Source organism: Ruditapes philippinarum, unplaced genomic scaffold, assembly GCF_026571515.1.
Source record: "Ruditapes philippinarum isolate M1 unplaced genomic scaffold, ASM2657151v2 ctg3021_1_1_1_1, whole genome shotgun sequence".
NCBI classification, from domain to species: Eukaryota; Metazoa; Mollusca; class Bivalvia; order Venerida; family Veneridae; genus Ruditapes; species Ruditapes philippinarum.
In genome coordinates, this window is record NW_026861992.1 from 84,774 (window position 1) to 103,179 (window position 18,406).

Consider the following 18,406-nt stretch of genomic DNA (forward strand, 5'->3'; position numbering starts at 1 on the left):
TGTTTTTAATTCACTTAAACCAAATATTCTGTATGAACTTTTATGATGAGGGATATTTACAGGCCATGTGTTCACTATGAAAAAATCTACATCAAAATCAAATTATCCTTGGTTGTTTTCATTGCTGTATGAAACTTGCATGATTGGCTTAAATAACATGGTACAAAATGTAAAAATGTGCTGATTTATAAAGAAACACTAAATTTAGGATAAAATTTAGGAATACCTTTACATATTACTATAATAAATGGATCAAAATGTGGATTAAATTTAAGATCAAGATCAATATTTGGATCAACATATAAATTAAAGCAATTTTTTGTAAAGCAATTATTAAATTTGTTTTATATTTCATGAACTTAAGCTATTTTAAGTCCACTTTTAATGCTATGGCTTGGTGTTAACTGGTTATATAAACTTAAAACTTGCTTTTTTGCTATCCATATACATTTCATAATAAAACTAGTACTGTTGAAAAAGTCTGAATGGCTCTATCAAATAAGATAATTAAATGGGTTAAACCTTAAAATCTATTTATAAACCATTTAAAAGATCTCCATCTAACTTTGTATACAGGAACCCTGAATGAATCTTTCAGCAGCCTCTTGGAAGTGCTAAGAATGGGGAAAAAAATCCTTTTCATAATTTCTCATGATTGTATGGTCAATAAGGGTCACCGTCGAACTCCTCACAGTGATTACCTCCCTTGGCAGAATTGTAATCAGATGTCACATGATGATGAAAGTCACATGACGAAACGTCGAAATTCAATTTCGACCATTACTTAAGTTTAGCTGAATAAGACATCCGTTAAGTAGAGAAGTAGAAACATTTTATTCACAAAGACTTTTGATGTAACCAAGGATTTTTCCTTATTCCCTTTAAAAGTAGATGATTTGTATTACAGTTTCTCTAATACGTATACTAATGGTTTTAGAAAATTAAATATCATTTCAGGCTTAACTATTAACATTATCTGTCAAATAACAAAACAAGATTGCATTTGAGAAAAATGCTATGCCACCGCATTAATACAACACTAAATAGTAGTGTTGGAACAGATTTTTTTTTGTTTCTATACAATTTTGAAGATTGTCATAATGCATAGATCCCTGACCTATCTTATTCTTATTATCAGATTAGTGGTTAAATCTGTTGTTAACTCAATAAAAGATCAGAGTAGGAATATATCAATGCACTCGAGTCTAGTGAATTTGGTGGTGAAGGTCATATTTCACACAGCCTAAATTTCATGACTACATCAAACAACAGTAAGACACTTTGTCAAAATCTAGGTCAGCTGAAATCAAAGTTCACTTTACATCTTAATCTGTGCACATGGTTCAAATTTCATAGCTGTACATCAAAGGACATAAAGTAGGTCACATCATCAAAATCTAGGTCACCTGATATCAAAATTCAATTCTACAACTAAAACTGTGCACATGGTCAAAATTTCATTGCTGTACATCAAAGGACAAGAAAGTAGGTCACTGTCCCCTTGGGCAAAGCAAAATTTTGGACCCAAGGGTTTCATTCAAAACAATCTTGATACAGGTCCACCGAACAACATTTCAAGTCAAATATCTAAGCTGTAGCTTTCTCCCATTCAGAAAACATTTGTTTTATTTTCTGTGTTTACTATGTGTACATAATGAGAATCACTGCCCCTGGGCAGGGCCAATTTTGACAGCAGGGGAATAATTTGAACAACTTTGGAATAGGACCTATAGATGATATTATATAGCAAACATCGAAGCTCTATGCCTTGTACCTTCAGATAAAAATATATTTTTTTATTTTTTTACTATATATATATATGTATATATATATTTACATATAAGGAAAGCCTATGGCCCCCTGGGCGGGGCTAATTTTGACACTAGAGGCAAAATTTGAACAACTTTGGTAGAGTTCCTATAGATGATATCATTTAAAAAATATTTAAGCTCTAATAAAGACAATAAGATTTTTTACTATAAGTATATATTGAAGATACATATAAGGAAAACTAATGACCCCCCGGCGGGCCGATTTTGACCCCAGGGCTATAATTTGAATAGTCTGGGTAGAGGTCTACCAGACAATGCCTTATGCAAAATATCTAAGCTCTAGGCCTTTTGGGTCTTTGGAAGAAGGTATTTTAAGTTTTTTACTATATGTACATATAGTGAAAAGCAATGACCCGGGGCGGGGCCGATTTTGACCCCAGGGCTATAATTTGAACAGTCTTGGTAGAGGTCTACCAGACAATGCTTTATGCAAAAAATCTAAGCTCTAGGCCTTTTCGGTCTTTACAAGAAGGTATTTTAAGTTTTTACTATATGTACATATAGTGAATATCAATGACCCCCGGGGCGGGCCGATTTTGACCCCAGGGCTATAATTTGAACAATCTTGGTAGCTACCAGACAATGCCTTATGCAAAATATCTAAGCTCTAGGCCTTTTGGGTCTTTACAAGAAGACTTTTTAAATTTATTCTTATAATTCCTTTTGGTTGCCACGGGGCGGGGCTGATTTTGACCCTAGGGCTATAATTTGAACAATCTTGGTAGAGGTCTACCAGACAATGCCTTATGCAAAAAATCTAAGCTCTAGGCCTTTTCGGTCTTTACAAGAAGGTTTTTTAAGTTTTTACTATATGTACATATAGTGAAAATCAATGACCCCCGGGGCGGGGCCGATTTTGACCCAAGGGCTTTAATTTGAACAATCTTGGTAGAGGTCTACCAGACAATGCCTTATGCAAAATATCTAAGCTCTAGGCCTTTTGGGTCTTTACAAGAAGATTTTTTAAATTTATTCTTATAATTCTTTTTGGTTGCCATGGCAACCAGATTTCTGCATGGAATGAAATTCTTTGAACAACTTTGGAACCCCTTCACCCAAGGATCAACCCTGCCAAGTTTGGTTGAAATTGGGCTAGTGGTTTTTCACAAGAAGATTTTTTAAGTTCACTATATAATCTATATAACACACACACACACAAACACACACACACACACACAGGTGAATCGCTATATGCCACCGCATCGCAGATGCTGCGGTGGCATAAAAACATCATGGTCCTGAATCACTCGCCAGAAGATATGGTCTACATTGACCAGATTTAATTATTTGGACATTCCTTGTTCATCAGGCCTGAACAATTTGAGCAATGTTTGACAAGACCACTGAATTTTCATTGCTTTTTCATCAGTCTGCTAGATTGTTGTTGAGATATCTTTTAAAGACTTCTTTTTTTAAGCAAACCTTAACATTTTTATTAAAATACCACTTAAGCATCATTTCTGTAGAGTATTATCAAAATTTAGCAAGTAACTGAGGAGATGTTATTTAAAGATAATTTCTCTCTGTAAGCTCTTATCGCAATCTTGTTCAACAAACCAGAAACATTTGAGGACTTTTAAATGATTATTAATGCAAAGTTTCATCAAAATCTACTAAGTTGTTGAGATGTTGTTTAAAGGTTTTACTAACGTAGCTCTGGCAGCCAACTTGTTCACTGGACAGGAACCATTTGAGCAATTTTTAAAGGAGACCACCCATAGATCATTCCTGTACATTGTCATCACCATTTGCCTATATGCTAAGAATTTCAGAAGACAATTTGTGTATGTCTCAAATATGTAGGTTGATTGACATTAAAAGAGTATCATACATGGAGGTGATACTTTGGTAAGGTGCAACATTGACAGAATGTAATTATGATGTTAGTGCTATGATGTGGCACTGTACCAGGTAGTCTTATTGTTCTGTGTAATCAAATATAATGATTTTATGCTGGATCTTTGCATGCTCTCTAAGCAATTATATATTAAACATCAGTAAAATCTTTTTTAGAAGCCTGTTTAGTATTTTGTATTTATTTTAAGCTCTGTTGTCCATGACTTATTGACTTAAAAGCTGTTACATGTTCCCAGTGATTAAAACTAGAGACTACTGTTACAACAAAAACAACAACAACACTTATAAAAGGCAATTTATTAGTTCAAGTGAGTTTTCTATTTCATTAACAATATACATTAGTAGATATAAACACCAGTTTTATCGTTTAAAAACAATTCCAGTGTATTACAATACTAGATTTCAATGAAAAGTATAACCTGAGTGGACAGTGTATTGATGTAGAAAATATATATATAACTTAATTAACATACTTCTCAATCAGGAAAAACTTACATAAGCTGTTCAAGTAGATATCTGAAGGAACTTGTGCATTAAAGTGAAAATTGAAGTATTAGGAAATGAGGATCAATTTTGAAATAAAGTAAAAGCTTAATCAGACATCAATATGAAATATGTGATCAATATTAAGTAAAATTAAGATGTTGAACATTAAGTAATAAGATGCAGGACATTCAGACTGGACTATTAACCACAACATTCAAAGCTTTACTTCCTGATTGGGCAATATTTAACTACTGGTTCAAACATTTCTGCTTCAAACAAAGAAATGAAACATTTTGTAGAAAACACCGGTACCATTTCTAAACACTAAATTACCAAGATAAAACCAGAGTACACTGTGTTAACCTTGTCTGTTGGTTTTTCCTAATTGTAAACACAGCAAACAGCACTATTCATATAATTAAACAACTAATTTAAATACTCAAGGCGATAAATATCAAATAAATGTGATCTAAAACTAGGTAGTTTTAGGGGTAAAATTGTATAAAAAAAAATATCAAAAATAATTTGATCATTAAAGACATTTATCAAAGATGGTTAACTAACTTAACTGGCTTGTTTGAGAAAAGAAATTTCTAGCATAACTTGAAAATTTTCATCTCAATTTCATGCAGAAATAAGCCGCGTCATGACAAAACCAACATAATGGGTTTGCGACCAGCATGGATCCAGACCAGCCTGCGCATCCGCATCCATGCTGTTCGCTTACATACTCTATAACAAGTAGAGAAACTGATAGCGAACAGCATGGATCCTGATCATGGTTTTGTCATGGCGCGGCTCAAATAACATTTCCTTGAGGAAATATTTACTTATACAGTTTAACAACACTCAAGTTGTTAATATGGCAATAACAACTCTGATATTTTGACATACTACTGACTTTGTAACTACACAGAGAGGCACAACGATACTGAAATCATAGCTTAAGATCATAATTAGTTTTACATTTCTAAAGGCTGTAACAGTTTGTTTGTTTTGTTAAAATATTTTCAAGTCAAAAAGTTGCTAAACTTCAGTGCAGAAGAAGACTTTTACATGTACTTGAAAAAAAAATGTAAAACCTTATTTGTGTTTTTTCCCTGCTCAAAAGAATATTTATTTTCATTTCCACATTTCAGTTATGATTAAGACAAAAATCATTTTATAACACTACTGCATCCAACTTTTTTGTCATGATTCAAACTGCTTCCAGCTTAATTAGATTGTCAGAGCGAACATTTCTTATAAAGAATACACAGAGTAGAAATACATAAAAGCTTTACTTCAAATAATGCCCCATGTCATACATACAGTAATCACTGACTTTCAAAATAACTTAATGACAGATATCAATCTAGTTCTTTTAGTGAAAATTTTCACCTCACACTCGAGAAAAGTGTATTATGACAACATTAACATGAACTTAGTTTTCTTCTAATTCAAGCATTATAGTGAACACAACAAAGGAACAACTATTCAGAACACTAATTATGAGTAAACTAGATGCTTATGCTAAAGATGGGCATTTAAAGGGGTATCAAGCTATATGTAATGAAACATTTTTTATATAATAAATAAATGTTATTGTTTCCAATGTTTCCATAATCTTATGGTCTATCCTTTAAAGACTTGTAACATAATTATGGCATGCCTCCGTTAATTGTTCAATAAGTTATTAAACACATATGCATATTATAGGTAAACAGAATAAAATGTTTCAAAACAAAATATGCTGCTATAGGGTTTCAACTGTTAAGCAGTGATTTCCTGAATCTGCCGTTGCTTTTTAGGAAATTACACAAACATATTTCCTTTCATACAGGTATTTTAGAAGTATTCTTTTTAAAATGATAATTTATAGGCAGCATATATATAGCTTAATACACTTTAAGAAAATTATAGTATGTGTTTGTTGTAATCAGTCTTCTTTTTCAATAATTTACATTCCTTATATTTTAATAACACTATGATTCATACATTGCAATAAGACATGTTGTTGGTGGTTAATTTGTTAGATGTATTGTGGTCTGATGTTGAGAAATATCACTGTAACTAAGATACATCCTCCATTAAAAGAGTCCAAACAATGAGCTTGCATATTGCATAGGTTTAACATTTGGATGAGGCTGAAATATACAATAAAAATATGTAGTAAGTATGCAAAATACAACAAATAATCTACAGCGCAGAAATATATAGTCATGTAAATATTCCAACAGCATTAAAGAAATTGCAAGAAATAAAAAGTTAACACAAATCTTGAATTAAATATCAAGCACTTACAATTGTCTGTTAGGAATTATGACAAAGTTTAAATCAATTAATTCTCAGTATGCCAAAATGTGCAGTTCATCATTTACACGGGTAATACACCTCAAAAATGTTTAGGTCATTAGCAATGAAACAGAAAAGATGATTTTGGATAACCTCCGGTGTTAACAAACTTAAAGCAACACCATGGGTCAAAACTGTCTCACCTGCTGGAGTTAAGAGATACATAGACTACAATAATTTGAACCCATTTAGTCGCCTATTACGATCACCCAGAGATAAATGGTGGCTGTAAATCTGATGCCTCAACCCTACAAGGCAACCCCTCAGCCGCAAGGGGATATAACTGTCACCACATCACTCTTGTTAGAACATATTCTATATACTTACAACAGCTTCAAATGATGTAAATTTTGGTGTGAGATCTTCCCCCTTCAATGTTATAAAAGCTCCTTTGTTTCCCATAGTATCACTGAAATTACAAATAATAACTTAGCTAACAATCATTTATTTATATATCATTTTAAACATTACACCATTACAGGAAATTTAATACATGATCATTTGAATTCAAGAAATAAACAAGAACTGTCGGAGGACAGTAACGCTCGACTATTCGAAAATTTGTCACAAGGGTGTTTCATTGAGTATAATAATGCTTACCTATATGAATACATAAAATTGTCCGAAAAGGTACAAACTCTTCAAGTTTCAATACATTCCCTTCAGTAGTTATGGAGATACAAGCTTACATGCAAAAACTTAACCAAGAATTCATGAGTCGAAAAAGGGGCATAATTATGCAAAAAAGCAAATCAGAGTAATGGGACTTGTACCAATCATCTTAGATAATCACAGAGACCAAGTGTGTGAAGTTTCAATCCATTCCCTCTAGTAGTAATGGAGATACCAGCTTACACGCAAAAACTTAACCAAGAATTTCTAAGTGGAAAAAGGGGCATAATTATGTAAAAAAAAGCAAATTAGAGTTATGGGACTTGTGCCAATCATCTTAGATAATCACAGAGAACAAGTGTGTGAAGTTTCAATCCATTCCCTTCAGTAGTTATGGAGATACCAGCTTACATACAAAAACTTAACCAAGAATTTCTAAGTCGAAAAAGGGGCACAATTATGTAAAAAAGCAAATTAGAGTTATGGGACTTGTGCTAATCATCTTACATAATCACAGAGAACAAGTGTGTGAAGTTTCAATCAATTCCCTTCAGTAGTTACGGAGATACCAGCTTACATACAAAAACTTAACCAAGAATTTCTAAGTCGAAAAAGGGGCATAATTATGAAAAAAAGCAAACCAGAGTTATGGGACTTGTGCCAATCATCTTAGATAATCACAGAGAACAAGTGTGTGAAGTTTCAATCCATTCCCTTCAGTAGTTAAGGAGATACCAGCTTTCATACAAAAACTTAACCAAGAATTTCTAAGTTGAAAAAGGGGCATAATTATGAAAAAAAGCAAATCAGAGTTATGGGACTTGTGCCAATCATCTTAGATAATCACAGAGAACAGGTGTGTGAAGTTTCAATCCATTCCCTTCAGTAGTTAAGGAGATACCAGCTTACATACAAAAACTTAACCAAGAATTTCTAAGTCGAAAAAGGGGCATAATTATGAAAAAAAGCAAATCAGAGTTATGGGACTTGTGCCAATCATCTTAGATAATCACAGAGAACAAGTGTGTGAAGTTTCAATCCATTCACTTCAGTAGTTATAGAGATACCAGCTTACATACAAAAACTTAACCACAGGGACGCCGACGCCGACAAATGGGTGACTGCATTAGCTCGATTATTCTGCGAATAGTCGAGCTAAAAATACAATTTATCTTTAATTTTCACCTATTATTTTTTATATTACTTAAAGTACTTAAACCACGACAAAATCAGACAAGTGATCACTTAACAAATATTTATTGCTTCGAATCATCTTAAAATAAGAAACAAATCTCTCATGATAAATCTCCGAATCTCTGAAATTGACTTTCATCAATATATTTTAACTGACAACAGCAAAACTGTTGCATGCCTTCACAAGTAACAATGAAGAAACAGTTATCTCCGGCATCTATAAAATACACATACCAGTAATTTGGTGCAGAAAACACAGTTATACATTTTCCATCATGAGCAACTTCATAACCATCATTCTTTACTTCATGACTTCTTATCACATAGTCTAATTTGTTCTTCTGTAGAAACCTCTTTGTAACATCTGGTCCAAACTGAGTACCGACCCCTCGTTTACTTTGAGATCTCCCACATTGAGGTTGAGGATCTGACCAGAGTAACTCACACATCACACCTAAAATATAAACATTTCGTAGCTGAAGACAAATAGACACTTACTATACATGGTTGCACAAGAAAGATTAACTGTATCTTAATTCAGTAGGAGATAATTAAACAGTGAGAATGTAAAATTTTGAAAAACAAAGAAGGTAAAATGTAAGCATATTGAGAGATTATCTGTGATAAATTCAAGATTACTAATATTTGTTACTGGCAAAAAGCAAAAGTGTTTGAAAAAATTAAAATAGTAGATAAATGGCCGTCAGCTTAAAATGGCAAAGGAGGAATTGTATTAATAACAAGTCTACAATAAGAATGATCAAAAAGAACATTTACACCATCCTTTGTACAAAGATTTGGCCCTACACAAATCTGTAACCTTATTTATAGATAATTACATTTAACACGACTTCTTCAAATTGTTATTGAACCAGTGAGAATGTTAAGAAAATTACCATCTTCAGGAGGCTGTCTATTTCTATCATATTTTCTTATATCATCTAATGTGACATTTTCATCCCTAAACAATCCACCATGCATCACCTGTAACAATATAGTACATGTACTTTATATAGAGGTTGATATGTCTAGTATTATTACACTTACACTGGTGGTGTACATCATGCACATTTAAACTACATGTATATTGGTTATTCCTGGAATGTAAATATTAATACTTCTTTAACCACATTAAATAAACTAATATACAAGAATCTTATATTTCCCAAAACAAAATTAATTAAAAAGAGATCAACTTTATCCAGCTTGCTATGTGCTTGCATTTTTTAAAATGCGAATGCATTAACAATATAATTCCATGTTGCCTGCTATTTTAAATTATTAGTATTGTCATAATTACTAAATATACATACTGACATTTTGTAGTAATTCAGATAAACACTTACCAGGATTTTGTTGTTTATACAGTGAGATAGTGGTAACCAGTTGAACACTTCTGTAAATAAATCAGCCATTTTGGAAGTATATGTGAACTATTGTTAAAGATTCATAATTTTACAAAAACTTTCTATTCATATTGACTGGAGAATACTAGTCAAAATTATAGCATCACCACTTGACTCATAATGTATTTTATATTCAGGTTCATGTTGAAAAATTCTAAGAAAACAAATGCAACATATAAATGACATCACAAACATGTTTGGTGCACTTAAATTTTGAATAGCAAGATTAGTTTATAAACAAACTTGTTTGTTTCAACCTTCGATACAAAATAAAAGTTATCTAATTTTGTGAAAATTTAAAAGATCTCCTTGAACAAGTATAAGGTATCAAATCTCCTGTAAACAATAATGTGATGTCAATATGTAAAAGGATATTTTTCCTTCACTTCTCCCTCAAAACCATACATCTGGTTCATTGTGAAACTTTCATGATTACCTGCAACATAAAAACATGCATGCTTATAGTTCTGTTCATATTTCTGCACACAGTACTTTCTTGTTATATGTGTAGTAAGGTGTTTCTAAAATACAACAGTTTGTGTACATTTGTTTTAAAATATTCAGAATGTCAAGCCAAATCTTTTCCTTATTTTAAGAATAATTTACGTTTAATTACAAGTGTTTTCATCAATAAAATGCATTTATCTAAACAAATTCATTTAATCAAACCTAACACCAAAATCTTGCTTACTAAAATAAGACTCCTAAATATACCAAAATGAAATATCTAGCAATCTAGTATCTATGATAATGTAATATCTATACAGTGTATTGTAGAAATGCAATGATTATTTATTGAAAATTGAAAACAAATGTTTAATTATTTAATCTTACCTCTGGCCATGAAAAAGTGATTTGGGTATAAAAGTTTGAGAGAAAACAATGTAAATATACATTCCACGGAAAATGATCCTCTATCTACAAAATCACCATTAAATAACTGACATATTGTCAAGGATATACATTATCCATAATAAATCTGTACACATGTACAATTATTGATATTGAAAGTTGTTTCTCTGCATATTTTCAAGTATGATAACTAAAACAAAATGCTAGGGCAATGTTGTAAACAATTTCATCACAATCAGTTAATTTACAAGATGTATTATTGCCACAACTGATATATAAATATCCCTGGAATTTTGATATTTTCTCAAATGTATCACAATAAAATTTGATTTCTAGTTTCAATGGTGGACTGAAACATAACAAAAATTTCAGTACAAACTACAGGTAATTGTACATCTTGTAAGATCAATAAACCAAAATTAAAGTACCGGTAATAAAAAAAGTTTCTTCTTCTTCACATTCATATTTCAATGATAAATTTCTAATTTCAATCAGCAATAATACTTATTCAATGTACATTTTAAATATGACAAACCTATGTCATCAAAGGTCAAATTATAATCCAGAACTGTTCCCATGTACTCAGCTTTGTGTTGGTTAAAAATATTCCGCACAGGTTATCAACAGGCTTTAATAAAGGATACATATGGATTAGATTCAGATGGGAGACCGTTCAGTTTGAATATATTTAGGAGATCATAATACTGCCCGTGTATATCCCCACACACTGTAAACTTTTCTCCCTGAAAAATAATATAGTCAAAACTAGTTCAGTTTAATTCCATGAAGATTATGCGATAAAAAGAAATTTTATATACAATTACATCACTGCCAAATACAAGAATAACTTTTCAATATTATTGTTATTAAAATTAAGTGCTCTGACATTTTGCATTGACAAGTCTTTGTTAACATAAATGTCACTGGTGAGGTGAAATGGCAGCCAAATACACATGTGCTTTAACTGTTTGTTTTTATCTGATGTTGCATTTTTGACGAGACATAGTAAAATATCAGTTAAATGTTAAGTCAGAATGCAAAAGTTTGAAACTAAGGAAGATACAGAATTTCGGTTAACATTTTACACCTTCAAAGACAAAGCAAATAAGATTGCATAACAGAGAAAGACTTTCATGTCATAGGTAACATCATACAACATGTAATTAGTGTCATATTGTGCAAATTTTGACAATGTCTGCACATTGGGTTCTCTGACTTATTGAGCCATATTTGTTGAAAACAAAGGATCCTACATATTACCGGACAAATATGATGTTTTTTCGCTGTAACTTTTTTTTTAAACAATAAAAAAGAATGGAATTTTACCTAAATAATTTTGGGTTATCAATACAAATAAACATTACTTTAACAAAATGAAATTAAACATGTGACCGTAGAGATGTGTCTTTAAAGTAGGGTATTATAAGAGAGAAAAAAATCGTGTAGACAGCTCAATTTACCGTACATTGCGTTTCAAAAATTTTTGAAGTCGTGAATTGAAATTAATCTTTAAAGAATCAGCAAGGAAACGACGACTATTGAAAGACAAGGTTAAGATATTGGAAAAAAACTAGTATGTCTCTAAAACTAGACACGGCAGCTACGCTTTTTACGAAAGGCCAATACATGGGGTATAACTGAAATTAACACTATTAACTCAATTAACGTAGTGATTCTTCATGAATCTTTAACGTATGAAACGATTTGATGTTCAAATCGAATTCTGTTCTTTGTCATACAGTTTCCTTTTGGTCATCATGTAGCATGTTACAAAAGCCATAAAATCATTTGATTTAAATTTCATGTAGAGTTTTCTCCCATGGGCGTAACCCGTTTCCTTATATGGCTTTTAATTTGCATTTCTTTGTAAACGACAACATCGAGATACTGTTTGGACTAAATTTAAATTTTTTTAATCATAAAAATATATTACAATTGTCTCCTGAAATAACGATGAGAAGAATTAAAAGTAAAACCTATCTAAAATTACCCATTAAGGGTCTCCATATTCGGGCCTGCGCAGAACAGATTATTCCCCCAGCATGACCAGGTCATGAAATACCTAGTAAACAAAAGGGCATGTTTGTAGATAAAGAACGGAATCAACACTAATTACCTGGGAGTGGTTTTGTTGTTATCTTCTTTGAAATAGAAAGTGTGTGTACGATTCAGACTGTATGATTTTTGAATCAAAGCAAAAAATAAAAAACTATTTGGCAGGAATAGCTTTTGTCCGGTAAACTGATTGTCCGGTAATATGTAGGACCCTCTTTTATTTATCATTATTTATCAATTTATTTGTAAAAATAAGACAATATATAATATGCATTGAATTAAGACAAAATATTAGAAGGATAAGATATAAATTAAGGTACACGTTACCTCAGGCACTGTTATATCTACTAATGACGGCTGTTCTTGGAACAATTTACATACATTCAATAATATCTGAAATATAATGTATAAGTAGCTGTCATAAATCTTTTCAATGCCAGCAGTGATACCTTGCTATCAATACAGCCAGGCAACCTACATTTATAACATTAGAAGATGCTGGTTGCTCAGTTTTTAGTATTTTCATACTGAAATCCCAATAAAAAGTACTAAACTAAAAGAATAATATGTGAATAACATTAACAAGGGAATAAAAAACTATTTCATTATAAAAAGTTTTGCTTGTTAAATCTAAGTTGTTCAACATCATCAATCAAAAATATATATTGTAAAAAAAGTAATCAGAAGGTTATCTTAAGTAAACTGGTTATATTCATACATTAAAGTAGCAGCTAAGTCTAATTTGACAAACAGCAATATTGACCATAAAAATATTTAGAGATGATAAGGAGTAGAAAACAGATATCAAACTCAATTTTTTATTTTTCTAAAAGTTTGTTGTTTTGCGCAATAAATATGGTAATTTATCTCAATTGGTTTCTAAATTCAATAACTTTTCAAATTATCCCATAATTTGATTAATATCTAAAATCAATTTTCTTGATGGTGTGGACAATTCACTGAAGTAATTTTTTTTCAAAGCATCCAATAAAAGCTTTAAACTTTGATAAAGGGCCAATATGATTCATTAAAAAAAACTGCAAACATGTATATAAGAACCTGATAGGCATATTTGCGGTGTAGTTTTTTCTGATCTTTGAAAGTGTCCATCAACTCCTGAACAAAAGAAAGTGTCACATTCCCATTTTCAAGCCTTGGTCCCTTGTATTCATCTTCTATAGCTGTAAATCATAAAAACATAAACTTAAAATTTAATAAAATTTGAATATCACAATTTTTAAAGCATCTTTACAGCAGTTGAACATTGCATTTGGCTTCATACAGATATAAGCATGTTGACGAATAGTCATTTAATGATGAATAGAGATGTAAATATATGTTTTATATAAATGATGTGACTTATTTAAAATCATTCTGATGGATTTCAATAAATATGAACTTGAAACTGATACATAAAATGCTGAAAACATGATGTGTTACTTCTTTATCCAATTAGTGTAACATTTTATATTACTAAGCACCCTTTCTAAGATTGTTTTGTATTTGGAATAGTTCACCGATTATCATCAAGCTACCTATGAACAACAAATGACACTGAAAAGTTCATTAATAGGTATGTATATATTTTTCTATTTAAATTATGTTCCTTTCAAATATAAACAGCTAGTCTAGAGTCAGACAAGATGAAGCACGGACCTTCAAAGCGGCCCCCTGCCCTTTGCTTCCTTGTATAATATTGTTTGTAATGTTAATTTTATTCAGACAACTGTCAGGTTAATATAATTAATTATTACATACACAGCTGCTGCAACATTATAAATTATTTTCAATTTACCCCAAAGACAACACTTTCAAAGTATCATCAATTCCTTTTGACAGATTATATATGACCATGTGTCAATGGTTGTATGCTATATAACCCTCATCTTGTGGCAAGGGTCATATAAGCTTAAACCATATACACTCATGGTCATATAACCTATAAAAGAATATTTCTAACTAGTGATACAAATAAAATAATCTCAAGCCAAGTATTGATTTTTTAGAATTATTATATACCATTTTATTTACAATAAGAACTTTGTTGAAGATGTATAAAAGTAAATGAATACATACTCATGCTTTCTAGATCTAGACTTTCTGCCACAGATTTGGTGTCGTTGACGGCTATAGCTTTAGCAAAGGCATTCATCTTCACTATCTTATTACATTCTGTGTATTTAGCCTTGGCATCTTTATCATTTGGTCTCACTTTTACAACCTACACAATGAGAATTTTTCTTGAATATATTACAGTGCAATTATAGATTTTTTTTTTTCAAATGGCTTAAGTGAATAGACACTTAAATCTTAAGGCTTCTTCCTTGTTTTCACTGATAGAGGAAAACATCAGATTTCTGTTTGATCATTATTTCAATTATAAAACTGCATCCAAATACAGATACTGAACATGTGTAAGCTAGCCTTCTGACAATTTCTTACATGAAAGAATTCTGTGTACTGGCAGGTTTCAAAACCCACAGCAGTAAAGGGCTAGTGATTTGAAGTCAATCACCTTAACCTCTCATCCACTCCCAGTAACAGACACATTAATATCACTTGAACTAAATAAGAACCATTATTTCAATATTCTATCAATAATTATCTTAATTTAAATGTATCTAATATAATGTGAATGCCAAATAATGACTCACCCACAAGAACAGAAAAATACCGTTATTACCTTCTGTTTCCTTTTGTAGTCAAAGCATTTCTAAGGTCAGATGCAATTTATCCTTAGTTTCACAGCATATCATTTTAAAAAATATTACAATAAGTCCAAATATTCAAAAGATGTGAGTGATAATATTTAAATTGATGTTAATCTTTCTGGTTAAATAACAAGAGCTGTAGAACTACTCTAAACTATTCTCAGTGCTTGATATTAAAACATGAGCCTTAATTATAATGTAGACTTTTCTAAATTAAAAAAGGGCCATAATTCTGTCAAAAACCATCCTAGAGTTATAGGCCTTGGATAGTGACTATGCTGCTCTCAAATATGTGTGTGAAGTTTCAACCCATTCCCTTCAGTATTTTGGAGATACCAACTTGTACATAAAAACTTAACTAAAGTGTGATGCTGATGCCCGAGTGTGAATAACAGCTCTTCCTATTCTTCAGTAAGTCAGGCTAAAAATGCTACCAGTATATTTCAAAGCAGCAAATTTAAATGACAAAGCTCAAAAGAAAAGGAGCAAAACCTTTAGAAAAAAATTATGGACCCTTCTTCACAAAGCATTTTAAAATTGGCTAAAAAAGTTCTTTTCTTATATTGTATACTCACAGCTTCAAAGTCTTTGAGTGCCAATTTGAATTTTCCTAGGGCCATATTTGCTGATGCACGTCTGTAATATGCCTGAAATAGATTTTTTTTATTTGTCATTAAAGATATTTCTACATGACTAAGAATAAGTTAGTCTGTAGAGTGCATTAATATACTATAAAATATTTAACTGGAGGTTATGGTGAATAATTTAAATGAAGTTTTGAAAAATACAACAAATTCAAGCACACAATTCTTCTGAATAATAACAAAAAAATAAAATCATGACAATACCTTAAGGTATTTTGGATCTTTCTGCAGTGCCTTGGTAGCATCTTGTAGAGCATATCCAAAACACTCTGTCCTAAGGTAAGCAAAGCTTCTGTTACCATAGTAGGCAGCAACATTTGGATTCAGATCAATAGCTTGTGTGTAAAATGTAACTGCTTGGTTATAGTCTTCCTCTGAAATGTTTTATGACACAGATGTTACAGGTATTCATCAGTCTTCTTGCAGGTTTATCACAAAAGAATACTGCAAAGGCAGGCCAATATAAGCCCAAATGTAAACTTGTTTGAGTAATCAAAAAATAATCTTTCAATAAGGATGAGACCCAATCAAGAAATTTTTTGTCAGAAATTTTTTTTTTCTTAATTATCCTTATGATACTATATGATCTTCAAGGTAGATGCATTTTCTACCCTAAGTGCATGATTCATAAAACTTTTATAGAGGTTCCACTAGACAGTGCTGTATGCATAATATTTATCAACAAAAAGATAAGTTTTCCTGTACCTTAGTTAGTCTACATAAAGCAAGTGACTCCCGGGACTGTGCCAATTTTGGCCCGAGGTTCATGAGTAATTTAACTTTTGTAGAAATCAACAAATTGATGCTACGTGCCAAACATTTATGCTCTGTGTTTTGGAGTTTGGAGCAATTAACTTTCCTTCACAAATTGCGGTTAAATATCTGCCTCTAAAAATAGGTCAAAAGTTGGATAATTGCTGTTTCTTATAAACTACTTCAGTTTCTGATTTATATTGATCAAAACCTTTTACTTTTTAATTAACTGATCAACGTTATTTAACAAGCGAAACTAAGGGAATATGATTAAAACTACGAAAAATCATTTCAATTCTAAAAAGCCCCTTTTATTTTAAAAAAGCCTTTTGCATTTTTTTTTAAATTCTTCTGTTTTCTTGATGTTTTTCCTCTGTTTGGCCAATTTTTGCCCCCGGTTGCTTCTTCGAAGAAAAAATTTTTGTCCCCTTTCCCCAACCCACGTGTTTTCCCCCCGGTAACATTTTAATCCCCTCCAAGGGGAGAGATTAAAAGAAATATGGGGGGCCAGGGGGGGCCCATCAGAAATATTATCATTATTATTCACGTGTCACAAATGCACGTGTTTATTATCACGTGTCGTGTTTATCATCATTTTGGCAACAAACACCCTTCATAATACAGTAGCCCTGGTGTAAATTTGTTAATTGTCATTTTTATTTTTCTCGTGCGTCGTGGCGACGAGTTACTAAGTGGTGCTCATGAGATGCTATGTCGAGGGACTGGCCACGAGTTACTAAATTGTGCGCACGAGATTTAGTTATCATGGTCACGACATAGTATCTCGTGCAAACCACTTAATTATCTCGTTCGCACCAGCCACGACATAGTATCTCGTGCGCAGCAGATAAATGAAAACGCTCAAATGTCACCTGTGTGCCACCGTACGTAACACCCAGTTATCAGTATTTTCAGTTTTTAGGTAACTACAGTGGTAATAATAAGTCAATAATTTAAACATTATTAATTTTAAAGTTCGCTTGTTTTAAAACTGAATCACTCTAAACCCGTTTCCCGGAAAAACTTGTAACTGGGGATTTTGGGGAAACCGGTGTCACCCTATAAACGAAATAAAGAGCCCATTTAGGCCCCCCGATTCTTCTTTGTATCTTAAGTGTTTATCTAAAAAAAAGTACTGATTGAATAGCTCTCTGCTAATGATTTAAGCCTCTCGAGAAGCTGTCATTTCAGATACATTGCGAATGATCTGAGAGAGGGGGAGGGGTCAGAAAAATGTGTTTACACCAATTTGGCACTCCTTTATTGCTCTCAGATAGGCTTGCAATAAACAACTGTTTTCTTAACAATCGTTTAATTGCACGCTACAGAACACATGCCTATCCTCTTTGACAGAAAAAAATGGCAGTACAAATAATTCGTTTACCGACGGTCTTATATCAAAGCTCAAAATTTAAATTTTAATGATATTTACAGCAGGTTTAAAACTTTGACATTGCATACACCCTTTTTCTTTTAAGCATATTTTTTAAATATTTCTAGTTTTTTAGATCAAATGATTAATGTTTTTAAACCCGTTTAACATTGAAAATTTCTCCAATTTAAAAAATCAAAATATAAAAAAATTTTAAAAATAAAAATAAAATTTTTTTTGGCACTTGTTTTGACCATTTTGTTTTTGTGAAAAAAAATAAAAAAAAAAAAATATCAAA

The 18,406-nt window shown here is 31.6% G+C and overlaps 1 protein-coding gene across 1 annotated transcript; it reads right to left on the bottom strand.

The window, feature by feature from the left end:
• Positions 1 to 3,970: 3,970 nt before the first annotated feature.
• On the bottom strand, positions 3,971 to 16,357 carry LOC132717556 (serine/threonine-protein phosphatase 5-like; the record flags this gene model as incomplete). The annotated part of the gene is made up of 13 exons (XM_060701044.1): positions 3,971 to 6,301; positions 6,837 to 6,918; positions 8,550 to 8,769; positions 9,212 to 9,299; positions 9,662 to 9,739; positions 10,093 to 10,157; positions 10,556 to 10,661; positions 11,218 to 11,316; positions 12,956 to 13,021; positions 13,688 to 13,809; positions 14,705 to 14,849; positions 15,915 to 15,986; positions 16,188 to 16,357. Coding segments are annotated over 13 exons (1,370 nt in total), but the record flags the coding sequence as incomplete, so codon positions are not given.
• Positions 16,358 to 18,406: the final 2,049 nt, after the last annotated feature.